Source organism: Stegastes partitus, unplaced genomic scaffold (genome assembly GCF_000690725.1).
Source record: "Stegastes partitus isolate 25-593 unplaced genomic scaffold, Stegastes_partitus-1.0.2 Scaffold1384, whole genome shotgun sequence".
NCBI classification, from domain to species: Eukaryota; Metazoa; Chordata; class Actinopteri; family Pomacentridae; genus Stegastes; species Stegastes partitus.
The window spans coordinates 134,803-161,125 of record NW_007579115.1 but is presented as its reverse complement, the minus strand read 5'-3'; the positions used below and the strand labels follow the sequence as shown (position 1 = coordinate 161,125).

Sequence of the window (26,323 nt, the reverse complement as noted above, 5' to 3'; positions counted from 1 at the left end):
AGGGTGAAGGCAGGGGACACCCTGGACAGGTCACCAGTCTATCACAGGGCTACACTTAGAGACAGACAACCAAGCACACTCACATTCACACCTACGGAAAATTTAGAATCACCAATTAACATGGTCAACATGGACTGTGTAGGAGGAAGCCGGAGAACGCTGCATGAAGAGAACATGCAAACTCCACACAGAAAGATCCCAGGTGTCCTCACCGGGACGCGAACCGGCGACCTTCTTGCTGCGAGGCAACAGTGCTAACCACCTCACCACCTTGCAGCCCTCAAATAAAATCCAATCATTACATTTGTTTGTATGCTGGGAATCAATCTGCCTTATTCCAGGCTGGTATATTTCCCATTAATGTGGCTATTGGGGCTCTATGGATTCTAGATTTGTGCTCTCCACTCCACAATATTTCGCCCAATCAAATTTTTAAGTGTCATTCAATATTCTGACTTTCATTCTTGTATTCAGACTTTCATCATTATTTCTGTTTTTTGAACAGATGCAGGTGGATTTTCTCATTTCTCGCACTAAACAGTATAAATGTGTTTCTTCTCGAGCAGTAAACTTACTTATATCTGTGGTGCTCTCATGCACTCCCGCTCTGATCTGAGCCTGAAAGAAAAAACAAAGTGTGAACTTCAGTTAATAAAGAATCAGCCTTGAGCCATTTAGAGAGAAAAGATCTCTAGCCTCTGAATGCTAACCTCGACTGTAACTTTCTTCCAGTTCAGTCTGATCAGATAGACAACCAGGAGTGAGTTTTGCAGTGCCACGCAGGTAATCATGCCGATCCACAGACCTGAGGAAAATAAAATTACATTTTGTTTTAAGAGGAAGCAGATGTTGATGTGAACTAAAAACAGGGACAAAAGCACCAGTTAGGGAGAAATGTGGTACAAACAGCTGAAGGTTAAAAACATCTCTGCCATAAATCTTACCCTTGATTCCCATTTTGGCTGCAAACATCAGTGGCACTCCGACAGGAAAACCAACACCGTAGTATCCCAGAATGTTGACAACTGCCCCGACTCTCTGTTTACCTGCTCCTCGTATAACGCCACCCAAGGCAGCCTGCTCACGCAAAGACAATGTGGTTAGACTTGCCAAAAAAAAGGACCAAAAAAGGTTTTGTAACTGCAATTGTATATGAAAAAAAGTCACGAGATCTTGTTTGGCAGCGATACTTACAGATGTCGCATCCAAAAGCATAAACGGAGCATAAAGGGATAACACTTCAGCAACTCTTTGCCTGATTTCTCTGAAAGAAGAGAGACTCAAAATGTATAATTTGACACTAGGAAAGATGTGAAAAATTATTATTATAACTGTTCAACCATCTCTGATTTGCTTAAAACAGGGTTTTTTTTTTATTTTTTTATTTTTTTTATCACATCTATATCTGTGAAATTTTAGATTGATATATCAAGCACTTTCAAGAATCTGAAAATGTGAGGCTATGTTTGAATGATAAAATCTCAAACAATTGAAGAAAAAAAAACTCAAATTTTCACAGTTTTTCTCACTATGTTGTTGGTTTAGAATCTAGAATATTGGACAAGCAGATCAAATAGTCTCTGATTACGGATGAATTAAAATATGAAAAGTTGAGCCGTCATGAAAAGTCCAATCTTTGGGCACACATTAACAAAAAAAGTCAACCAGTGATATTCTCTCAGTCATATGTAGTTGCAGGCCACAATAATACAAAACAAAGACTCAATGTGGAATACTTGTTCACAAATATACATATATATAATTAAACTTTCATGAAAAGTTGCATTTTTGCCAATGTGTATTCAATTTTTTTTTTTTCAAATTTAACTCACCCATAATCAGAGACAATCTGATCCACTTGTCTCATGTTACATATTATGAATAAACGGCGTAATGGGAAAAAAACAGTGATACTTCCAGGCTATTATATTTAATATTCTGAGATGTTGTTGTTCAAACATAACCTCAAATGTCAATATGCGAAAATAAAATTGCTAAAAGGGGCTCAACAGGCAGTTATTACTGTTTTTTTTTTTTTTTTTTTAAATTTAATTATCTCGGAAAGCTAAAATTTTACAACAACACCTTTATAAATAATCCATCTAAATACCCAAATATTTCAGGCAAATTGAAATTGTTCTAAAAAATTTGCTAATATGATCTGGAATGACCCTCTTGTGCGCTACATTTGAGAGCAGTTGAAATTGCTGTTACTCTTAGTCATCCTAGTGTAAACGTGACACACCTTAACCTCAAGTTAATGTGTAAACGATTACGTAAGTGTAGCTCATAGATTTCTGTGCAGACAGTAGAGCGTGAAATGGTGAAAGTTCATTTAAGAGACCGGTTATCTCTCCTACACTTGACTGTAAGTGTAACTGTAACACACCCTGCAGAGTTAGGTTAAAAAAAAAAAAAAAACTACACAAGCTGAATGGATACTCACTCGTCGTATGAAAAGACATAACCGATATAGTTCTTCAGGCTCCCAATGATGATCGCCATACAAACTGACACTGACACTGTGGTGAAGAGCAGCAGAGATAAAATCACACACTTGTTTCCTGCTGTTCACTGCTTCAGGGAGCCTCAGAGATATTAAAGGGGAGGTCAGCGAAATGGGAATAACATAATCTATAATTCAGGTATAATCTGTCAATCAAATGTGTGAAATTTCTAGAAGATACTAGCATAGATACAGCATTTAAATGCTTACTGACTTGCACAGAATATTGCGAGTTTGGCAGACAGCTTGGCCTGCTCGGTGTCTCCAGCTCCCAGCGCGTTTCCAACTCGTACGCTGCCTGCTATGCTGAAACCTAAAGGAAACTACCAGCAGAAACACTATATTAGCATGCTTGACATGTACACAGACTCAGGTCATACAATGAGAATTCCATTCAGTGTTTTGGTAGCGCTCACCATGTACGCGACATTTGACAGTTCAAAAACGACCGATTGAGCTCCGAGTTCCACCTCGCTTATGAGACCTGTTGGGGATAAACAGCTGTTAGATTTCACACTAACTTTAGTTCATACAAATTCTCAAAAAGCTCCTTCATGAAATTCTTCAAAAGTGACGTCACCTGCCAGAAAACCTCCAATCTCGTACGTCCACCACTCGACACACAGCATGACCATGCTGGGGATCGCCAAGCGGACGTACGAGCCCCAGTCCTGGAGGCACTCTTTAGACCAGCCTGTGTAAAGCAAGGCAAGGCAGATGTAAACATATACTAGCATATACTATGAGCTCTACATTTAGGTGTGTGTAAGAACAAATTACACAAGATTAGGAATTTTAAAAAATGCAGTCAAACTAATGTGCAGTCACAAAATCACACAATGAATCATTAAATTCCTGAAGGCTACTTATGGGTCACTCCATGAAAAACCAGTGCCTCCCACCTGATCGCCTCTGAATCAGATGATTTTATTTAATGAAACAATGCAAAATGTTGCCTTTATACTATGAATATTATCTGAGTTAAAGACCCTCAAAGTATGTAGGGGATGGTAAAAATCACACACTTTGTCATCAGCAGAATTTTTTCCAGCATTTTTGAGCCCTTATAAGTACAAGTGATAGCCACGTGACATTTTAAGGGATGAAAAACACCAAATCAGATTTACATCCACTCTACGGGTTGTAATGTAAAGCCACAATATAGTTGTTGGTCAGCATGTTTTGTGACTTGCGAATGGAGTGTCAAAACATATTGGAAAATTATTTTTACACAGATAGAATCATGGCTACAGGATGAGCTTAATATCAGAATGTGGTAAAAACAAGACCTTTTGTTTGGTGTATCTTGTGTGGACAAACCACTTATCACACACGGTCAATTGGCTCTTAAAAGTTGACCCAAAATGTGCTTTTTAAAGTTTTCTCTGGCGAATTTTCAGAAAGCAGAGAACACATCCAGGGTACAGATGCTTGTTTCTATTACTTTAAGTCACAGACATTAAAACGGGGGAGTTTCGGTATTAAAACTACGACATATCTCCTGATATTGATGCTCAGTTTGTTACATAACAAATTGTGCTGAACAAAAATGAGACTGTAGATTTAGATTGTGACACTTTGAGTGGATGTAAAATTCAGTTCTTAAGAGAAGTCATGTGGCAGTTGTACATAAAAAATAAAAATCAGTGGATTCTTAGGGGGTCAGGTGGAAACTTTCTTCAGCTTTTGTTTATTTTATATGAAATTACCCTTCAACCCAACCACAACCCCAGATCTTCAGTTTGTATAAAGTATTAAATGAATGAGTCCTGCTGTTCTGCCTGGAACCGGTTCTTGTTTTGTTGTTTCTACTTGCTCTGACCTGCCTACCAGCTGTGCCCTTTGGACTGTATTGCCTGATAAGCTTTTTTAACCTTTATCTTTCATTAAATCACTTTATCACACCCACTGGCCTGCATTTGACTCCTCCATCTTGTGTTTCATACCTGAGCCACGATATTATCAATGACAGCCTTTCTCCTAAGATGGGCTCCAAGTTCCTCCAACAGCTAGCTAGTGGTCAACTGATGATCAACAGCTAATTACATTTAATACTATAAACAATTATGCAATCTCTTCAGGAGAGCTACAGCTTGATCAGTAACTCATTACACTACATGTAAATCATTGGAGCCTCTGGTTATGTAAAAGATCATCATCATCCAGTGCAGATGTTGTACTCACCTCCCCAGGTGGCCTTATGGAGACCTTTCAGTATGATATAAGCATACAGAATTCCAGTCATGGCGAACTGGGAAAGGGTGTTAGCCAGAGCAGAACCTCTGTAAAGAGAGTGATGTTGGTTATGTGACACCAGCAGCGATGGTGAGGCTGAAGAAGACGAAGCAGCCTATAAAAAACACTCACGCTACTCCCATGTTTACCACGTAGAGAACGATGTAGTTGATGAGAGCGTTGAGAAGGTTGACCACAAAGCCTGTGATTACCTGCGGCCATATGATACCCTGGAAGAAACATGATCATATTTTATTAAGCGCTGGTAAAGTGGGAACTCACAGATGAGAGATCTGTGTGTGTGTGTGTGTGTGTGTGTGTTTTTCTTCCCCATCACAGGAAAGTAGACGTATAATTTAACAGATCATAAATGCTTCTGTACCTGCTGAAGACTGTGATTATTGTGAATGGAATAAAGTACTATTGTGCAGTGTGGTGAGTGCTTCAGGAGCAGAAATGACTTAAGTACTTGGTTAAATAGTCAAAATTGAGGTTTTTGGTTTCATTTATTTTAAATCCAGACCTCCTCGCCATCTAAATCCACACGTTAATAATCACAAAACACAGCAGCCAAGAAGCCTGAAGGCTCGTCCTTAAATGTATTCAGACCCTTCCATTAAAGAAAAGGCAAAATTTACAACAGTGACTTAAATAACTAGAAATTGAAAAGAGTAATAATAAATAAAAAATTTGCTAAGTTATAATTTAGTGAAATAAGACATTGCTTTTTGAATTGTGGTTGAAAAGAATAATGTAAAAAAACAAAGAAAATTGTTGCAGACAAATTAGAGCAGGGGTTCTCAACTGGTGGGTCGCGACCCAAAAGTGGGTCGCGGACAGCTGGTCAAAATTAAATAATATATAATGTGCGTCTCAGATTGGACTTATTTTTTATTTTGAAAAAACTTTTATTTTGACAGGCATGGTAACCATAGCTTGTTTGACGTTCATTTTAAGTTTGTGTTGATGTTGGGATGCAAGATGGCCAACCGCAAATATGACCCGGGGTATTTAAAATGTGGATTTTCATACTAGGACTGGACCCAAATAGCCGACTATTTGTTCGCTGTGCTGGAATCGTGATATCAATTTTGATCTCCGAATATTCAACTCATTTCAGTGACAACTGTTTTTTTTTTCTTCTTCAATGGGAGGGTATGAATACATTTGAGGACGACTGAACATTCGATAGCTCTGTGGATACAAGGAAACAAATCACAGGCTGCATGTCCTCCCATTTATATCATCAAACTGCATTTGTTTTGTTTCTTTGTGACTTACCTGGTTTTGCAGATATCTTGCTTCTACCGTATACATGAATGTAGCCTGTGAGAGAAACAACCAAGAGAGAATACAGCAGATCAATCTTTCAAATGCTCGGAAACATTTCGGACAGGATCGAGGACAGTGGCTGCCATCTTATCGTGGACATATGGCCTGTTCTGAGTATTAAAAAATACACACCACACACATGCACATTTTCAGATTTTGGAAAGTTGGATTATCATTTCGCCTGCACGTCTGTAAGCTGTGAGAGGAAGAACTATGCAAGTATATTCCTTCAAATGTGTTTTGGCTTCATGCTACAAGGTAAAAACTGTAAATATAGCCTTTATTTACTAAGTTAAATTGAACTAGATGTGGTTTTGCAAAAAGAGACTGGAGTACAGGAATCTACAGCCAGAGAAGGGCACACGTAATCATCAAATCACGTCACACTCAAGTCTTAATACTCTCTTAATTCCAATGAATTTTTATGACGTTGTACTTTCCTCTTCACCCTGTCCCTTTGTTTTATTTTTTTATTATTTTAAAGTTTATTTAACAAGGAAGTCTCTTAGGATTAAAATTGCTTTTTTCAAGGGAGACTCAGTTACAAGGGTAGAAAAATGATAAGCTGAGCATGACAACAGCAGACATGGGACCAAAAATAAAGTTTTGAGCGACTGAAGACACATGAAACATAATCCCTCTTCACTCGCTCCACGGAGAGAGAATCATTAAACTTCAGTGTTTTTCTGAAGGTTATTTAATGACTAAGAAGGAGCCTTTCAACCTTGTTCGGAGCAAACTCTGAGCACCTTTCTGTGTTAATCTCTGTTTTTTTTGTGTGTGTGTTAAAATAAGTTGCTTATTTGTCGCCTTCACCCAGCGTCTCACTCTTCTGTCATGGCTTCCGAGTCGGGTCGTGACAAGCTGGGGGCTTGACCTGGATCAAAGTTTTAGTCTCTGTGGCAGTTTGACCTGGTTTGTGTGACAGAGAAGGTTTGTCAGATAGTAGCGTTTTCAAATGAAGAGACTAATTGCTCAAATTTAAATTATGCGCTACTGGGTTTTTCCTACATTATTTTTGTGTGTCTGTTTTGGGTTTAACTTGATAAGTACTATGGTATTGTGCAGTATAATGTGTTTTTGTCCCATTAGCTTGGCTGGCAGGCAGAGTCAGCTTGTTGTAGCTTTATGCTTAAAGAGCAATGAAAGTTTGTAAAGTTACACGCTGAGGACCACATCCAGGTCTAAACACATAACTTTGTGCACTGGTTTCCACTGAATAAGTACACCGCCCCACCCCATCAGTAGTTACCTAAAGACTAAGACTAAATCATCCACTCACTCCCTACTCCTGATACAGGGACCACTATGTAGGGAGCACCTCGGTAAAGTCACATCTCCGACACTACTCAAGCTATTACGCTGCTCGCTAGCTGTGTTTTGTGCAAACACATCATATTCACAGTTTGTTGCATCACTAAGACAGGAGTAAAATAAAATGTAACAAACCATAAACGGCTAAATTTTAGTTTTAATTTTTAGTTTTAGCGCTCTTGTTCATCTAGTTCGCATTTCCTTTCGCGCAATGCAAAATATTGCTTGGTTAGTGACCATCGGCTGTACACTATTTTCACGGTGCATTGTGGGATATTTTGAGTGTACTATAGAGGGTGTACCAGTTGTAAGTTATCATTCAGACAGCACTACAAAATGGCAAACACCTGATATAGTGCACTATGTAGGGTATAGTGGGGGATTTTGGACACAGCCTGGAAGGGTTTCTTACTTTCCTCGACAACCCTCTGGGTCAGCTTTTCCCTGCAGGAGTCTCATAGGCCGAGTCATGGACATTCATCTCATCTCATCTGGCTTTACTTCATCATATAAAGTGGCGACAGTCAGCCAGTCCCTCCCTCCCCACCGTCTTCCACCTTGTTTGAACATGTTTTGTTTGTTCCTGGCTTAATTTCCCTTCTGTCTAAAATAGAACTTGCCGTCACGTGTGGCCTCCCCTCATCTGTCCGGCCTGTCGCGGTTCTCCTCGTGTTCAGTGTCTGTCTCCTTGTGTTTTTTGTCGTCCTTTGTCTCTATATTGGTGTGCGAGTGTTGTGTCTTTGCACATGGCTTCTCTTCCTGTGTGACCAACAGCTGGAACACCTGCTCGGTACCTCATCAGCTCCTGCAGTAAATCAACCCGTTCCATCGCCCGCTGTGGTTGTTGGATGTTTTCAGGCCAACGTTGTGAGTTAATTATAGTCTCTGTGTGATTCTTCTCGTACTAATTGTGTTGTGTTTATGCGTGAATTCTTCCCGGTGTGCTGTTTAGACATCAGTCAACTAACTAATCTGATCTTCTGGCTGCTCAGCCTTTAGTCTCCAATGATCTTCAGTTCCCCAAAGCCACCTTCAGTGCAGCCCTCTCTCCTAAAGGCTCAGTTCTTAGCTGTACAACTCCTAAACCTTTCCCCTTTGTCAGTGTTCTGCACTTGTCTGCTCTTTGCAAGACATGACACTGAATTTTTATTTCAAATAATGGCAAATATCTGTGATTTGAAACCATGTGCTGATTGACTAATTGTAAAAACTAGTGCAATTTTACAGTAAAACCTACCAACGGAATTAATTACCGTTTATTAAAATGCCGAATTTTGGATGAGATCATTATTCAGTTTTTGTCAGTCAATGTCTAAATTCATATTTTTTATTATCTCTAATCGAACAAAACTGGACAAATCTGTAATATAACTGTAGATTGCTTTGAAAAAAAATACGCTTAACATTAATTTCTTTGCAGTGTATCTAAAGTTAGACATACTCACAGGAAGTGCTGGCATGAAGATCTTCACATACATCTGAGCCAAACTAGAGAGAGAATTTCCATCAGAGTTAAAAAGACTTATCCTCCGAAAAGCAAGAAATCAGAGGTGTGGAGCGGGCTTTTGAGGCGGCTGACCTGGCCACAGCTGGTTCTTGTCGGACAGCCAGCAGAATGGGTTCTGTGTTGATGAGGATCGCCCAGCAGGGGAAACAGGCCAGCAGCAGGATGAGGATCGCTCGCTGCAGAATGACTCCAATTCTCATGTGGTTACCGCCCCCATAGGTCTAAAAAGAAAAAGAACGATGTTTTATTTATTCTCACTGTCCTCACAAGACTCTTAACTGTACCTGATAAACCCAGCTTCATACCTGAGAAATCAGAGTATCGCAGGCCGACGCCAGACCAAAGCCAATGGATATACCAGTGACGTTAATCACCTGAGGATACAACAGGTTAGTTAAGTTCTGCTGTTCTATTGGTTTCACTTGACAGCGTTAGAAACATCACTGCACTTACAGCAATTGCCAGAGCCACTCCTGCCAGCTCCGTCTTCCCCAGGTGGCCACAGAAAACAGTGCTGACAAAACTCACGGCGAAACCCATGAAGTTGGCAAGAATCTGATGAGAAAAAGTTTATTAGTTCACTGGTTGGTCTTTGGGGGGTTATTTGATCTACTTCAGTCTGGTCTGTACAAACTAATTCAAACTTACTGATAACCTCCCATATGACTCTCAAGTAAACAGTAACAAAACAAACAAAAAAAGTTTGTACGTGTATAATGTCATAAAGAATCAGAGGCTTATTTTAAACTGTCAGAACAGGCTATTACAGTAACATGTCTACTTTGATTTCCTCAACCAGTGCAATGATTTTGATGCTTCTTAAAGATCAGCGAGGCCACAGTCATCCGGGAAAAGACTTGAAATGAGAAAATCTAGTGGTCAAGAGGGGAGTTATTGGGTGGCGGGTTTCAACCACATACAGATTTAACTAACTTGATCTTACTCATTTACAGCCGTGTTGTTCTTTGGCATCACATTTGACACAGACCAGAGCCTAAAGTCTTACAGACCATAGAGGTAGATATGGACTGTATAGAGTCTAAGGAACTGACTGTGTGTCGTGAGTAAATGGGACACTTTCAGAACAATTGTACTAGAGAACATGTTACAGAACCATTCCAGTGCCTCAGCTCCCAACGTTACACATTTCTATAAACATTAACCACCGTACTGCAACGTACAGAAGAAAAAAGAAGAAGGAGAAGAAGCAGAATTGATGACTCCATCTCAAATACAACATGTCCTAAGAAATCTCTCTCTCTTTTGTTTTTAATATATGCTACTGGCAAAATGCTTGTACTTTGACTATGAAACAGAAAACAAATTAATATCAACATTTCAATGTCTTCAAAGAACCATACAATGAAAATAAAATGACAAAACTGAAATAATATATGAACCACTAAACATTTTTTGCCTTTCTGTTTTTAACAATAATAAAACAAGCCTCCCAAGCCTATTTTGACCATGACCTCCACATACATCAACCTATTAATTTATTTAAAATATTCATATATTTCAAATTTATGGAAACTAACAAACACATGTTCGGATGTAAAGTAACTACAAAAAGCTAACTGGAGCGTTTACTGTTCGTTCTTTCTAGATAGGGAAGTTAAACTTCCTCTTCTGAGCTTAGTTCCAACAATTCAATTCAATTTTATTTGATTTGTATATCGCATATTTACAACAACAAGTCATCTCATAGCGCTTAACAAAGGCAGAAACACCCAACAATCCAAAACATTTGGATTCCCTATAAGCTTCAGCAGTCTGCAACAGTGGGACGGAACCGAAAACACCCGCATGGGGAAAAAACCCGACAGAACCAGGCTCAGGGAAGTACGGCCATCTGCCTCAACCGGTTGGGTGAGTGTAGGATGAATTATACAGAGTAGTGTACAGTGAAACAGGTTATTACAGGTTATTGTCCTTGTTTATTTTAGTCTTTGAGAAACCAGACCAACAGCTGGTAACAAGGTAACTAACAATGTATTTTATAGAAATTATTTTGGATCGAAATTGGAAATGTGTTTATCTCAAGACAGCATGTATTTTGTGATCCTCAAAGGCATTTATGCACTTGGCACAATGGGGCACTGACATATTTTTCATTTTCCAAAACAGGTACAGAAGTGGTTCTGGGTCACTGTGACACAGAATTACAAAATAAACTTTGTTTGATTTGTAAGCTTCACAATTTTCATGTCATGATGCTGTCATTCTTGGCTTCATAACCTCCAGTGTGACTGTATGTGATTTTACTCCTACTTTTATGACCTCACACCCATCTGAGCTTTTTTTTCCCTTCTTCATCAAATTCCTCCTCAGCAGTCCATAAACACTGGTTGTGTTTTATGTATTCCTTAAAAAGCTACCCACTGGAAAGTTTCACTGACCTACTTAGCCAGGTGTTTCATTTTAACAATACTCACTCCACAGTCTGTGAGAGCTTCGTTAGACTAGAAAAGACCCGTAAAATTCCCACAACGTCAAAAATAGACGCCGTGGAAGCGCAGCCAGATTCCGTCAGCTGCTCTCTGCGCTCCTTTTACAGGGAACGAGAAGTTTAATCAAATGACAGGGTGTGTTTTAAAACCGATACGTGGTCTTTTTCTCAACCTAACTGAGTATACTGGGCGTCTAAACTTGACTAACACCGAGTGAAACTGAAACTAGGATAAACCATGAGTGTGTCACAGGATCAGGCTGCGGTCTCCACACAGAGGAGTCAGATATCCAGGCTGGTGACGCCACAGGATCCCCGGAAAACGGATTTATTTTTTTTTTTTTTTGACGCCTTGGGCATGAAAAGTGAGAGTGTGTTTGATTACAGGATACTCACCACCGGTCCTGCCAGTTTGATCAACTCTAGGATTTCGCTCTTGAAGCCCAGAGGGATCAACATGCGGATCCGCTTCATGATAAAACACTCTTTCCACGAGGAGAGAGGTGCGCTCTGTGCGTAATGATCCATGACTATCGGTGTGTGTTCAGCGCTGTTGTGTTAGTGTTGAAGCCCTTCTGGTCAGTCCTGGATCTCAGTGAGAGTGTGAAATGATGAAAGCTGCGGTACTTCTGCTCTCATATGGCCCACGTGAATCCAGGATGTCTGTCACTTCCTGTCAGCTGATGGAAACGGGGTCACGTTTGTAATTTTTAATCGCCTCGTATGCGTTCTCTGACCACTCAGAACGATGAGATCGAAGCTGACGTGCCTCTTTTCTCTCTCTCTCTCTTTTATTGGTTTGATCGTTCGTTCCACAGTCGTCTTCAGTTCACAGGTGAGGAGGCACCTGTTCAAAAGTTCCTAGACAGAAAAAAAAAGAAATATTATCAAGTAACTTTCAAAAGAAACAACTGTCAAAAAATTAAAGGGAATTATTGTGGTACGAAATATTGAACATAAAATTATACCTTTTTTTTTTTTTTTAAATGGTGGTTGAATTAGCAAAAATGATTGGTTAGTTTATTTTATTTTAATTTATTTGTACATATATATGTAAATTTACATATATTACATAATTGTCTAAACTGTTGTACGTAGTGATTGACATAGTATACATATATATTAAAGACTGAAAAATGGTTTTAAAATGCTGTTATTTTACAGATTTTCCCTGTTTTGGTAAATTACCAAAAATATAAAATCACAGAGAAAAAAAATGCATCTGTAGAAGAAACAGGCCAGAACTATAAATAATGTACACGTCAGTATCTGTATTTGTATAAATGGTAATTCATTATTTTTGTTTGTTGTTGTTTGACATTTGATGTCTAAAAAGGATTTTTTTCCCCTGTTTTGTTAATTGACAGATATCTCGTAAAATCACAGAAAACATATTTGTTGACATTTTAACCTTAAAAACAACAACAACAACAAAACTGTAAAAAGTGTTCACATTTAAAATCTATATGTTTAAAGGGCACATTTTTGTTTTTTTTGGACCACAAAATTACACTTTTTCTTTATTTTCTTTTATTTATTTTTTACTGCATTTAAGTCAGCATGAAACACAATTATTTTACAGATATTTGATGTTATATGAAAGAAGGAATTGTGTGTATTAAGGATTGAAAAATGGTCATTAGAACACTTTTACTACAGGGGAAACACACTTTCTTTCTTTCTTTCTTGAATTTTGAGCTCAGAAATCCAATCAGTCTCTACCTCACAGTGAAAGAATGTGAGTTATGCAATAGTTTCCGCTCCAACAGGGTTCTGGTTTGTTGCTGCACTCTGCCAACAGATGGAGCCGTTGAACTGTAAACTAACCTCACCCTTAAAGTTCCTCATGAAGATGTGTCACAAAGCATCAAGGTTTTCATTCTCACACTGAAGACCTCCACAATGAAATAATAATTACTTATTAAGCACTGATAACTTACTAAAGAGATGCTCTGCAAGTCTGTTTGAATGATGGCTTTAATTTTTGCTCTTAAAGCTTCATAATCAAAAATAGATTGACTCTCAGAGCAGCAGTAATTATGCATAGAGCCATTTATGATAGTAATTCAGAATTTCACAATGATGAAAGTCTAACTGCTCAGTTTAAATCAAGTAAAAGGACTTTTTGTTCTCCTTTCTCTTAACAATGAAAAGTACTGGATTTCCTTTACGTTTCATAAAATGCTGTCCTTCAGAAACCTACTGTAGCGGAAAATAGGCCTACCACAAGAACAGTCTGGGCAAGTGTTTTAAATGTCTGCCTGTCTGTGGACGTATGCGGGTAACGCAATAGCATCACAACTGTACAAAATACAGCAACACAGCTTTACAGGTGTGTAGCTGAGATGAAAATGAGTTTGAAAACGGTTGCGGTCTGATCCATGAGTACAAAGTACACTGTAGTTAGTCTAGTTTAATTAGACATCATTTGAAAGGCAGGCTTTTATTTTATGAACATTAGGCTTCTAATATACCCATAATGTGGAAGATAAGGGTTATTGAGATCAGGTTTTATGGGAAGTTGCTGCCTTTTTACTGTTATCCAATTATACTACAGCTTAGCCACAAATTAGGAGGCGTTTGAGGTGGTAATTGAAAGTAGACTCCAGTGTATCTGTGCTTATATGCCATAAGTAATCCTCTTAACTCATATCAGGAGGGTGCAATATTAACCAAGGACAGATAAAGGTAGATGTTTGTGTATTAAAACAATAATGATGTGCTCTAGAGTTCTGTAAGGCGACAATTTATCTTTAATTTGCCATGCAGGTCATTAAGAACACAAAGCACAGTGAAGGCTCATGCTGGTTTGATCCTTGTGCCAAATACTGGATCCCGTGTTGGCTGGACTCTCATTTATTTTGGGCCATGAGAGCCTTAAAAAAACAGTCACAAAGATGTCATTTAAATATCTTCAAAATGGTAAACTACCCAACGTGTTTGTTTCACTGAACCACCTCGGCATCAGGTGATGTTGTGATGCAGGTCTGGAGGAAAAGTCGTCATTGCGTCTGCAGAACTTTGTGGATGGAGGATGTTTGGGCGCCAAAATGTCTTTGCTTTGTTTAACATGCAAGGAAGAAAAAAAAAAAAAAACAGACCGGCGACATTGAATCAGCAAACTGAGCTGAACTGTAAATGTCAATCTGGAACTCAATTGACCTCACAGTTTCATCAAAACAGTCTATTGAGAACTTCAGAGAGACGGACACAATAGTAGGGTTGCACTGCCTCAACCTCTTATTACACCTAAAAATGCCCTTTTTGCGAGTGAAGCGGTGCAAAGAACACATGAACTGTGGTCATACAGTCCGATGACTCATCCTTCACCCTGTTTTTGGGCACGTGTGGTGCACGCCACGCCAGCGTCTAAAAGCAGAACGTTCTCGAAGGTGAAGGGTCTGGCGGGAGGCCACTGCATCTCTGTGAAGGTACTGAAGACCAATAAACACGAAGCGGCTAAAAATGGCTTATGATTCTGTAAACATGTCTGTCATGGTAGGAGACAGTCCTGGTGAATGACTACAGGGCTGCTCACTGAGGCATTTGATGAGCATAAACATGAATTAAAATGCATGCCCAAATGAATCAGCTGGGAAGCCCTGACCTAAAAACGAACTGCTGGGTTTGTGTTAAGAGTCAATTCCTTCTTGTTTCTTTGCATTCTTTGCTCCATTTCTTACATATGTAGCATGCCTCTGTGCTTACACTGTGTTAATGTGACTAAACACTAATGAATTCATGAATTTACACAATGTAAGCACAACATTTTGACATAGGACTCTAAAATTAGGCAAAAAAAAGCAAAGCCTTTTAGAGTGTTTTCAAGATGTTTAGTGGATCATTTTTAGTTGCATATATTCTTATATTGGGCTGCAAGGTGGAGCGGTAGGTAGCACTGTTGCCTCGCAGCTAGAAGGTCACCAGTTTGCGTCCCGGTGGGGACACCAGGATCTTTCTGCGTGGAGTTTGCATGTTCTCCCCGTGCAGCGTGGGTTCTCTCCAGGTTCTCCGACTTCCTCCCACAAAGTCCAAAAACGTGTTGAGGTTAATTGGTGATTCTAAATTGTGTGAATGTGAGTGTGCTTGTTTGTCTGTCTCTAAGTGTAGCCCTGTGATAGACTGGTGACCTGTCCAGGGTGTCCCCTGCCTTCACCTTAAGTCAGCTGGGATAGACTCCAGCGGTGTATAGATAATGGATGGATGGATGGATGGATGGATATCACTTTTCTTAAAAAAAAAAAAAAAAAAAACGTACAACAAAACCAGATAAGCTTAAAGAAGAGATTTAAAAGACGCTAGAGACTCAGTGTGCGCAGAGGTCTCTACAAGCAAACACTAAATCCTTCTTTGTCACAAACTGTGACCTGACGATCGCCAGCAGGGCTCCGTCTCAGCCTGAATGGTCGAGGGGGCGCATAAAAAGTCAGTAAATCAGGCCTGTATTGAGGAGCAAAGCTGTTTAGGGCCTTAAAGGTGAGGAATAACACTTTCAAATCAATTCAAAATCTAGCCGGTGTAGGGAGCCAAGCACAGGAGTAACATGATCTGGTCTCTTTACCAAGTGCAGACAGTGGGGGGAGCCCTGGCTAACACCTGGATGAAGTGCACTGCAGTAATCACGCAGAGAACAAACAGAGGCATGTGCAACTTTTTGTAGCTCAACTATTGAAATTAGTTAATTTTAGCAAATTATCTTACAATGCATAGTTGAGGATGATGGAAATGTCATTAGTTTACAGTTCCCTAATGGGCAAAACATATTTTTAAGGATTACAATTTATCGTAAGGGTGGGAAGGGAATGTGAGGACCAAATGTCTTTACATTTTATTTAGTACTTGTTGGGATGTTTTAGTCTGAACCACAGTGATGAACAGATTGATAGATTAAAAAGCACGATGATAGCGCGACTAAAAGTCAACATCATTTTATTCCTGCTGCCTGCTTGCAACTGTTGAAATAAGGAGGAATGAAGGACTGAATTATAATATCATCAAGATCACTCAAACTAAGACTCATTCTTCAGATATACAGAAGACTTTTAAAGTGTTAATAATGTGACTAACATTTTCTGTCTCTGTCATCTCTGACTGCATGTATTTGTCATCATTTTTTGGAAATTATTAAGCAGTATTAGATCAGCTCCCAATTTTAGTCCTTCTGTCAGACTAAAGTACTTTGTCATTTGTTAAACTCTATTAATCGGTATTTATGCTTTTGTCTTAGTGCCTTAAAATGTACTAGACATTGTTGTCTGTGCCCACTAATACAGGAGATATTGTCGGTGACTTTTAACTAATACAAGTGTAATGATTTACATAATATCCCAGTAGGGCAATGATTATGAAGGCACTATTAGTTTAGCCTGCTTTATGAATGTACTTTGGCCTAAAAAATGCACAGAAAGGCCTTTTGTCCTCTCCTGGATCTTTCAGCTTTTGGCCTGACTCATGTCCACGGCTTAATTGGATACTCCGATTGCTAACTGAAACCATCTCTAAACACGAGTCTTTATGCGCCAGGGCGGATTGATTGTATCAGACAGGCAGCATATTGTGCTCGTGTGTAACTGATACAGAAGAGGTGGAAGGCCAATGTGCTTTTAAAAAACCTCCCCATCTGCAAAATACTCTCGAACGCGACAGGTGGACGAAACACAAAATCTGCTTTTTGACCTTTTTTATGTGCCTCGGCTCCCCTTTCGCTTCATATTTATGTGGAAGTCATTCATTAAACTTGCTGCTTGCTTACTCTGCAGCCATCGAGGCAGAGGTTATAGTGAGTTAGCAAAGCTTTTGGGTTCACCAGAGGTCCCGTGCGTGTTGCCAGTTGAATGAAATCCCAGCAGGCAGCAGGTTCTTTTCAAGCCTTACATGTATATATAGCCAATAATGCAGGCTATGATGCATGAGGATGTGTTCCAATTGGATAATGAGTGGGTGGCTCAGAGGCAGCAAAGGGAGAGAAAGACACTGTAATTACATAAACTTTTTTCCCCAGTGGGACTCGAGATCATAGTGATCTGAAGTGCTCTATGCACCCAACCGCTTGTTAACCAACAACCATCTAACATTTTAATTGTCCAACAGAAGTGAAGTCAGAACTTTGATGTGATCCTTTTCATTTCTCTCTCCCTCCGCTACCTTCGCTGGCACGTTTTCCGCCGTCACACGATACCACCAACATGGTTTTTGTGCTGTTTACAGCCACATATGTCGAGTCCGACGATGATCCTTTGTCATGCCTGTAAAACACAAATCCCATCGCGATGATAGATGCTCATTTGGATGCTCGCAGGGCTGTAATAAAGTTGTCTGGGGTCTTTAAATGGAGACGTGCGAAACGTCTTCCCTGAGCTGGTAATGTTTATGACGCAGGACAACACCGGACAGTATCGCTGCCTTGACCCTTGGCTCACACAGAGTCTCACAGGAGGACAATGACACAGAGCCTGCATACATTAGGTGTGGCCTTTCAGTCCAGGATTTACTGTGGCTTTCCACACTGTGTTTACAGGATTGTATCAGCCTTTTTGCACGAGACTAGAGGTCAATAAGCAAGAGGCAGAGAGACACGTGCGCACTTTGAAGCGCAGGTAACAGTCATGTGGAGTTGAGAAAGAGCCGACCGGTGATGAAAGTGAGATCATTCTGTTTTGGATGACGGTGTTGTTTTCACAGCTCAGACGGACTTTTCTTTGCACATTGTTTGAAGCGCCGTGCAAACCTACAGATGGATCTCACCGGTAAATCAGAAGCTTACGCGTTAAACCAAGTATTTTTGTAGAATTTAAAAAAGACATCGGTGCATCACTTCAACAACAGACCATTGCATCACTGTTCATAACACTGTGTGTGGAAAACTACTGAACTCAAGAAAGTGTTTTTAAACCACCGTGTATGAAAGAACAAGAAAGAAACATCAAAACTCAGGTTGTCATTTTTATATTATTTTTATCATGTGACAAAAGGCTCAAAATTGAAAAAAAAAAAAAATACACCATATATATATATGTACAGTAATTATTACCAATTTACTGCAAGTCATGAGACATTTCTCAGTGTCAGCACAGATGGTACTGATTGAAATAATGAAAATATGGTTACAGTACAATAAGTCAGTGTGTTTGCACGAGGCACATGCGGGGTGTCTTGCTTTTGTTTTGATGACACGTTTCAAAGTCCAACTGATGCTGGAAGCGTCGTATCCCCTCATATATATATATATACGTCTGTGCTGGGATCAGTTTGGATGCAAAGGAGCAAAATTACATGTTAACTCGAAATCACGTCTTTGCTATACTATATATATATCAGCCCAATATCTATAAAGAGCAAAATGGCAGATGGAGTGATCAGCCTTTCCAACCCTAAATTTGTTCAGAAAAATGTGCTTGCAAACCATTGGGTACTTGACAGCAGTGGTGAAAAAAAGTACTTGAATTTGTACCAAAACCGCAATGTAAAAAAGTCTTCAAAACTTTACTTCAGTGAAAATACAGATATTGACACAAAAATGTATCAGTAGTAAAAGTACTCGATAGGCAACTGAATTACCCTGGTCTTGTGGGATTATTAATGTGAATGTATTAATATATCATCATGTAAGTGGAATGTTGCGTGTGTTCAAGGCGGGGCTCGTTCTACAAACTTTATATGCAGTATCAGTGTATAAAAGCATCATAATTTACAAAAACATGATATTCTTTCAGTGTAAAATCTGAACAAAAAAAAAAAAGTCAAATGTATTTCAGTAAAGCAGAAGCGGCAAAAAAATGTAAATTCTTAAGAAAAGCACCTCAAAATTTTAGTTAAGTTACATTCTCATATTATACAGTATGGCTTATTGCTACTAACGTGGCTACAGGTGACTAGCAAAAGGTGGATAATAACTTTTAGCATATGAACGTCACTTTTTTTGATTTCTTTTGATACAAGAAAAGTTGCTTTGAATGATGTCTAGTTGGCTGCTGAGTGTCTTTGTATTTAAGGATATAAATACAAGCAGTTCATGGTTTCTGTCACACCACTGTAAAGGCATAAAGGGTCTTCTTCAAAGTATAACTTCATTATCATACACAAAAAAAAAGATTTTTATATAATTTAACCCCTCTTTGTCCCAATTATATTAATCACCACTTTCTTCCACAATCAAGTCTCAGGTGTCCATGAAAACGAGTCTTTTGAGACCTTGACAGCAAACGGACGGTTCGCTGTGTGGTCCCATGCTGTCGCTCTGACCGTCAGCCTTTGTCTGGCGCCTGTGGATCGGGATGGCAGGGTGTGCATGGATCTTCTCCTGGTGCACAACCAGGACTCACACCCCAGTGTGGTTGGCCCATGTAGGGAAAGAGTCCAGGTGAAACATGGCCTTCCCCCAGCTGTTAATGGCCAGCGTGATGCAAAGGATGCCGATGACGTTCATGACTATTCCTGTCCTGGCCTGGTGGAGGAGAAGGAATGTGAAGATTGTTATCTCCTAAATTCATTATCAGTACCTGTGCAGATGGAAATGCTGCTCTATTAAGTGTGACTGTATCAGTGCAATAATGTGAACTTTTGTCAGACTTTTTCCCTGTATTGATTTTTTTGTACGGCTCCAAGTTGTTAGGCTATCTGACAATCCGTCCTTGTCATTCACGTGAACACAATGTCTTCAAGGAATTTCTTCAAATTCAGTACAAAGTTCTCTTAGATGAGCTGATGAGAATTTGGTGGTCAAAGGTCACCTACTCTATGAGGTTACAAAACATATTTTTGGCCATAAATCAACAATGCACAATTATGACATTTAGTTTAACACAAATGCCTAACTGAAGTCAAATATTGAGTTATGAGATTTATTAACTAAAAGGTCACAGGGTCAAGTCTGGACAATTGGCTGTAACCTGCACTTGACTGGTTGGCGGAGGCCTGCAACGGCAAGGCGTTATTTAGACGTTTTCTAATTTGATCCTATTAAATTTTATACGATGTGCATGTTTCATAAGATACCACTCTCATCTTGGTCTGGCAAATGCAATGCTACAGCTACAAGTGCTTAGCATAAAGCTTGGAAACAGGGGGAAACAGCTTGCAGACACTGTAAAACAACTAGTTATTTTTACCATTTGGGTTTGGACTAAACCAGCTGGAACACGCTTATTAGTGGTATCCTGGTAGACAGGCTTTTGACCTTTGTCATACTTTCACGTTGCAGACTCCTCTCAGTGTAAATCACGTTTATTTGACTTTGTTTACATGTTCATATGGTGCTTTTTTAGTCACTGGAAGACACATCATCAGGGAAAAAAGCAGTCATTGCCATAGCTGAGTATATTCACCTTGAAGTTGCAGCGTACCGATGACAGGCTGAAAAACACAGATTAGGGCTTCCAGGGTTTCATATGTGTCAAATCTAAGGAATCCGGTTGACTAGTGAGTTACTTCAGAATTGTTTTATAGCGTTTGAACAGAGTCATAAGTGAGCTGGTGTGCTTGAGGGGAGAGGTGGATGGACAAAAAAAGTAGAAGTTCAGAGATTCACAAGTTCTAGAGAAAGTATTGTGTGGAGTTACATGCAAGCCGTTCATTTCATGGAGAAAAAAAAAGGTAAATATACAACTTTGATAAATAGACGTGAGTTTTTACGGGTTTAATCAGTGACCAGAGAGGGACTTTATACATCCGCAAGCGACAATAACCACAAGTTCTGCAGTCTTACAGGTGTAACAGTGGCTCTTAAAGTCACGGCGTTGCACTTTCAACATATAATTTACACAATAAGCAAGACAAACCACTGGCGCACTCACCATGTCAGCAACCTTGAGGTATCCGTAAGAGAAGACGATGGCGTTGGGAGGGGTGGCGACGGGCAGCATGAAGGCGAACGAGGCGCTCAGAGTACAAGGCACCATGACGTACAGAGGATTGATTCCGATAGACTGAGACTGCAATAATCACACAGAAGGTTTCAACAGTCTGAGGCCGGGATGATCACAGCCTTGATTACAAAATCCTCCACTCCTCTATCTGGCTATTTTTCTGCAACCGTAATCACTGACTCATAACTCAGAGTGAAATGTGTGCAATTCTGCAAGAAGAGAAAACTCTCATTAGGTGGGTGTAATTAAGATGTAATTCCTGCGAGCTCGGTGCTGAGTCATGATATCCAGAATAGAAAAGCACAACATGTGTAGCGATAATGGCAGACTACTAGGATGCAGAAAACATTACTGTGTGGAATTTGCTTCTGAATTACATATCCTGCAGCACAGTAGCTTACAAGTGCACAGTAATTTCTGGTTCTCAAAATAAACTAAGGGTGAAAAGACTTAAACTTTATACTTAGTCTTCTTTAAACTGGAGGCTGTATATCAGGTCACCACGATGACAGTGTTTTGTCTTGTCAGATCGTTTTTGTTTAAATCAAACGCTCAAGACTCACTTGACAGGATGACACACAAAGTGACATACCGCAAGCTACGATTGCCGCAAAGTGTCATCTCCATGCTTTTAGCTGAGTAAATGATCTTTTCTCTCTCTCTCTCTCTCTCTCTCTCTCTCTCTCTCTCTTTTCCTCTTGTCTCTATCTTCACACTTGTGCATGCACCATATCAATCTGAACTCTCACTTGGCACTGTCTTTCGCAACCCATCTTTGGCATTCCCCCGAGTGCTCAACTCGCAGGCACAGTAATGCTATTCTTCAGCAGCAGCGGGGTGGGCAGTGTTACAAGGCACTGGACTGAATTGGTGTGTTTGGCAGGTTATTAATGGGAGGAGGGGCCCACGCTAGGGGACCCAACATATTCAGCCTGAATGGGCAACTCGATGGGTAACCAAACATGGGAAAATAGGCCGGCTCACACTGGGAGTAGTTTCAATGCTGCACTCCAATTGGGGAAATCAGCTAAAAAGAAATTACACTGAGGAGCACTTCACCTAACTGAACTGCTGCTGCCAAACAGGACTGTCAGTCTCCTGCACTCTGAGATTTCTTTCTTTTTTCTTTTTTTTTTCAAACACATTTCCCTTTCTCTTTGAGAGCGCTTACCATTGAGGCTAAGACAGGGAGGAAGAGCGTCGCAGTGGCCACATTACTGGTGCACTCTGTGAAGGTAGCAATCAGTAGGCATAAGATGATAGCAATTGCCCAGGGAGGGATGCTTTGCAAGGGAGCCATCTGATCTCCCAACCACTTTGACAGTCCTGATACCTAAAAAAAAAAACATAACGACACATATAAAGGGCTTGATGCATGTACAAAATCTACATCAACACAGCTGAACTCTATACAAACTATATACAAACATTTATTCATTATGTCTTGAGTGTTCTTAATCTTCCAATAAACAAAATGTTTTCTTGCTGACTGACAAGTTTGCACGCTCAGCCCATCTTCTGTTTGCCAGCGGCTTTAAAATGTGCATAAGAATGAAAATTATTCCTTCAGTTCATGTTGTATTCGATGCAGTTGTGTTTCATATTGCGCAGACATCAGTATACCGAAAAGGAAAATAAACTAACACCCTTTCTTGAACTTACACCCGATAGTTAGTGGATTCAAATATAAAAAATGACAAGTTATCTTACATGGAAACTAATAAATACTGATTCCTGTCTGTGCACAAAACATTTCAACCTTTAATATAAAATGAAAATACATTACTAAGACATTAAGGCGTCCTCTGAACAAAAGGAAAAACACATATGTTGCATCACAGCTTAATGTGTTCAAGAAACAAAAGCAACGCATTTAGAGAACATTTTAAATAGTAGCACATTAGGAAATGCTTGTTTTTCATTAGGAAGACATTAATGCAGCTCTGATATAGCATAAAAATAAACAAAAAAAAAATGTGCAGCTGTCATGAGATACAATCAAAAACAATAACAATGGATTACACACACACGCATTGTTCTTGTGAATCACTGTAAAATCCCTGACATTGTTATTCTGACCATATTGTGTGACAGCGCATAAATCAGCCTTACTGCTGTCGTTGCCACTTACTTCACTGCCCTTGGCCAGAGCAAAACCTCCTCCAAGAAGAAGCACAATACCCCACGGTAACTTTTTTTGGGCAACTTTCCAGGTGAGGAGAGGTGGCGTTGGGCCAGCGCTTTGATGAGGTGCTACAGAGCCAATAAATTAAACATCAGAGTTAAATCATTGCCCAGTCGTCTCCTTTCAAGCCTCGGATGTAAGAGTGGGACACATTGTGTATACTCTTTTAGAATGATGGCTCACCTAAGTCGAAACCTTGATTCCTCCATGAACAGAAACGTGGGGGTTTAGAGGGCAGAACGAAGAGAAGGACGGCAACGAAGATTGCTACCGTTGCATCTGTCACATACCTGAGAAGTGGAGAGATGAAGAAAATGCAATTACATGGGTTTTTTTTTTTTTTTTTTAAAGTAATGCAGAGTTGAAAACTTGGTGTTGCAATTAGAAACAGAAACGTGTGTCTACAAACTCTGCTTTGGAGTTGAAGAGCTCTGTGGCCCATCCGCTGACAAATCCGGGATCCCTCGAAAACCACCCCACCACCAGCAGAATGAAGAGACCCAGGACGCTGATCTCTCCGAAGGACATCGGCCCCAGCAGACGGTGCTGCTCACGGATCACATTGTAGGCAGCGATGTCCTTCTCTGTCTTCACAGCCCCGCAGCCCCAAGTCTTCTTAAAGCTAGAGGGATCACGCGGGAACAAAAACAAAATCTCCGTGTCACCTCTGCACTCGATCACACTGTTGATGCGGTAAAAAGTTTCTTGATGTTCATTCAAGTCTCTGTCACTATAATTAGGCTTTAGCCGTCACAAAACTCACTTGAATCCCATGAAGACAAACTGCAGCCAAAGCCAGGCCAGCGTGAGCATGAGGATCATGTTGGGGAAGGCAAAGCCGAACCAGGAGGCAAAGTTAATCACGTCCCCGTTTTCTGGAAACAATCTATTGGAAATGACAACAGAGAGGAAAAAATATTAAGAACCAAGATTGTATAAATGGAATGATACACTGGAATTTGATTCAACAAAACGCTCACTGATTCATTTGACCCTTGAGCACCAGATTGGGGCCGGTTCCTGTCAGAGTGGCGGTGCCCCCGATGCTGGCAGCGTAACAAACACACAGGGTCATCCCTTTGCACATTTTCCGCCTTTCTGCTGCCTCCTTATGCCTGGCAGCCTCCACTGTGGCATCCAAGAAAGTCACCACCACTGGAACAAAGAGCAGGGGATGAAAAGAGCTACAAGCGGCAAGCAGGAACAGCTTACAATGCTGCATATGTTCGTGTTTTTTTCTTTTTTTTTCTTGGCCAAACAGGTAGAACATTGTACTTGACAAGACCTCACCTTGTCCCTCAGTCTGTTTCTCTGTCTGCAGAGGAGGTTTGCTGTCAGGCTCTGATGTCTGGACCTGCTCATCCGTGCTGAGGATTTGAGGGATTTCAGCCTCGGTGTTGTTGAGCTGCTCCAGCACTGCCTGGACAATAGGCACCATCATGGCTGTGGTAGCCGTGTTGCTGATCCACATGGACAAGAACGCCGTCACACCCATGAAACCCAACATCAAACTGTCAGGGAGATTGAAAAAAAAAAAAAAAGAAAGAACTGTAAGTGGCCTTGGATTAGAAGAAGGCATCAATAACAACAAAAGGCAAAAACTGTGTTTTATGACGATGAAACCCTTGAACGTTGATTACTTTATCAGTTATAGGTACTTTAGATAACAGAGCTGATTAGATAAGGCAAGAAGTGTTGACGACTGGATGTGTGAAGCTGAGCCACTTACAGCGCTGGACGAACACCAACGAGGAGCAGCACCCTCAAGGCGATGCGCTTGTGCAGATTCCAGTGTTCCACGGCTACAGCGACCATCAGTCCTCCCACAAACAGCAAGTTGGTGTCCTTCAGGTACTGCATGCACACCTGAGACAGCAGGACCAAGCAGAGTTAGATGCATGCAGGCAGAATTTTCAAATTGCTCCCACCGTGGCAGGAACTTTACTTACATCTTTGGACTGCATGATGCCAAACAGGGGGAAAAGGAGAGCTGGGAGCAGAGCAGTCACAGCCAGTGGCAAGACCTCGGTGCACCAGTACACCGCCATCAGGATGATCACATAGGCACATTCTGATTCCTAGATTCAAAATAAATAAATAAATAAATAAATAAATAAAGACTCAGGTTTTCACCTCTACACACTTTGGATTTATGTTAAGGTTCATTTCCCTTTTATGAAAGTTGTATAACTTTTTATGTGGTGCTATAATGGTCCAAAGGGTGAAAGTAAGTGTCCTATTGTTTCTGATCAGCTGATTCAGGAAACACTCCTTGTATTGTCATTATAGTAATATTACATTCCAATTTGTCATGTTTTACTGCTCCACTTTGACGAACTTTTACTCTTTTTTTTTTTTTTTTTAAACAAAGCAGATTGATGCTTCTGTTCATATGACACGTACCTCTGCATGCCTGCTTTGCATTGTGTCCTTATCATAACATGCTTGCAGCCTGTGTGCGTATGTCGCATGTAGAGGTAACAATGTGGACCCCTGAGACCGTGTGTTCCCACGCTGGACATGACCCTTCATGTTAACAGTTAAAATAACAGGACTTCAGGATGCATCAGGCAGCACCGAACTGCTCTCATGCATTTTCGCTGTGCACTTGTGAGCCGCATCAACAGGTGCAAACCTCCTGTCATCTCGCGTTTATGGGTATAGATGTCTATGGCGTGCGTAAATTGCGCGTAATTTGGTTCGGTCAAGTGTTAAAACTGCAATTCATGCGCAATATAAGTACGAGATGTTTCCCCTAATTAAAACATATAATTATATGGTTCTTAGTGGAAGAAATGTGGCTTAAAAAAATATCATTTCTTGAGCAAATATTACAGTTATGTTTAATTCTAAATTTTCGCAGTGGCAAAGTTTTAACCCAACTTTATTCCATTTAGGTAAATTACATACCGGTGTCCCGATGACCAAAGGC

At 40.2% G+C, this 26,323-nt stretch overlaps 2 protein-coding genes across 3 annotated transcripts in view; both read right to left on the bottom strand.

Moving 5' to 3' along the window:
- slc47a3 (solute carrier family 47 member 3) overlaps positions 1 to 11,969 on the bottom strand; it is a 14,396-nt gene extending 2,427 nt beyond the window's left edge. Inside the window, exons 1-16 of the mRNA XM_008299163.1 lie at positions 11,740 to 11,969; positions 9,348 to 9,449; positions 9,200 to 9,268; positions 8,967 to 9,115; positions 8,833 to 8,875; positions 6,023 to 6,067; positions 4,874 to 4,971; positions 4,691 to 4,788; positions 3,087 to 3,200; positions 2,923 to 2,990; positions 2,721 to 2,829; positions 2,447 to 2,522; positions 1,195 to 1,264; positions 945 to 1,077; positions 711 to 805; positions 576 to 618 (exon numbers count right to left, since the gene is read on the bottom strand). Coding sequence (XP_008297385.1) covers positions 576 to 618; positions 711 to 805; positions 945 to 1,077; positions 1,195 to 1,264; positions 2,447 to 2,522; positions 2,721 to 2,829; positions 2,923 to 2,990; positions 3,087 to 3,200; positions 4,691 to 4,788; positions 4,874 to 4,971; positions 6,023 to 6,067; positions 8,833 to 8,875; positions 8,967 to 9,115; positions 9,200 to 9,268; positions 9,348 to 9,449; positions 11,740 to 11,871 — 1,444 coding nt within the window. The 5' untranslated portion in view covers positions 11,872 to 11,969. The remainder of the gene's footprint in view (positions 1 to 575; positions 619 to 710; positions 806 to 944; positions 1,078 to 1,194; positions 1,265 to 2,446; positions 2,523 to 2,720; positions 2,830 to 2,922; positions 2,991 to 3,086; positions 3,201 to 4,690; positions 4,789 to 4,873; positions 4,972 to 6,022; positions 6,068 to 8,832; positions 8,876 to 8,966; positions 9,116 to 9,199; positions 9,269 to 9,347; positions 9,450 to 11,739) is intronic.
- A 7,449-nt stretch (positions 11,970 to 19,418) lies between these two features.
- On the bottom strand, positions 19,419 to 25,463 carry slc13a5b (solute carrier family 13 member 5b). Of its 2 annotated transcripts, none has more exons than XM_008299162.1 (11): positions 25,341 to 25,463; positions 25,121 to 25,257; positions 24,677 to 24,851; positions 24,372 to 24,496; positions 24,155 to 24,277; positions 23,801 to 24,013; positions 23,587 to 23,681; positions 23,338 to 23,459; positions 22,378 to 22,539; positions 21,135 to 21,272; positions 19,419 to 19,786 (listed from the first exon to the last, which is right to left on the bottom strand). In XM_008299162.1, the coding sequence occupies exons 1-11, from the start codon at positions 25,437 to 25,439 to the stop codon at positions 19,661 to 19,663; spliced, it is 1,515 nt and encodes a 504-aa protein (XP_008297384.1). In that variant the 5' UTR covers positions 25,440 to 25,463; the 3' UTR covers positions 19,419 to 19,660. The 2 variants fall into 2 exon arrangements, with proteins under 2 accessions (XP_008297384.1, XP_008297383.1); XM_008299161.1 differs by having other exon boundaries at positions 24,677 to 24,902; positions 25,341 to 25,439.
- Positions 25,464 to 26,323: the final 860 nt, after the last annotated feature.

Coding starts and splice junctions, on each gene's coding strand:
- slc13a5b (XM_008299161.1), bottom strand. CDS start 25,439: ATGGCGGTGTACTGGTGCACCGAGGTCTTGCCACTGGCTGTGACTGCT. Junction 22,540..23,337: donor CTCTGGCCAAGGGCAGTGAA/GTAAGTGGCAAC, acceptor TTTTTTTTTTAG/GTATCAGGACTGTCAAAGTG. Junction 21,273..22,377: donor TCCCTGTCTTAGCCTCAATG/GTAAGCGCTCTC, acceptor TGATTATTGCAG/TCTCAGTCTATCGGAATCAA.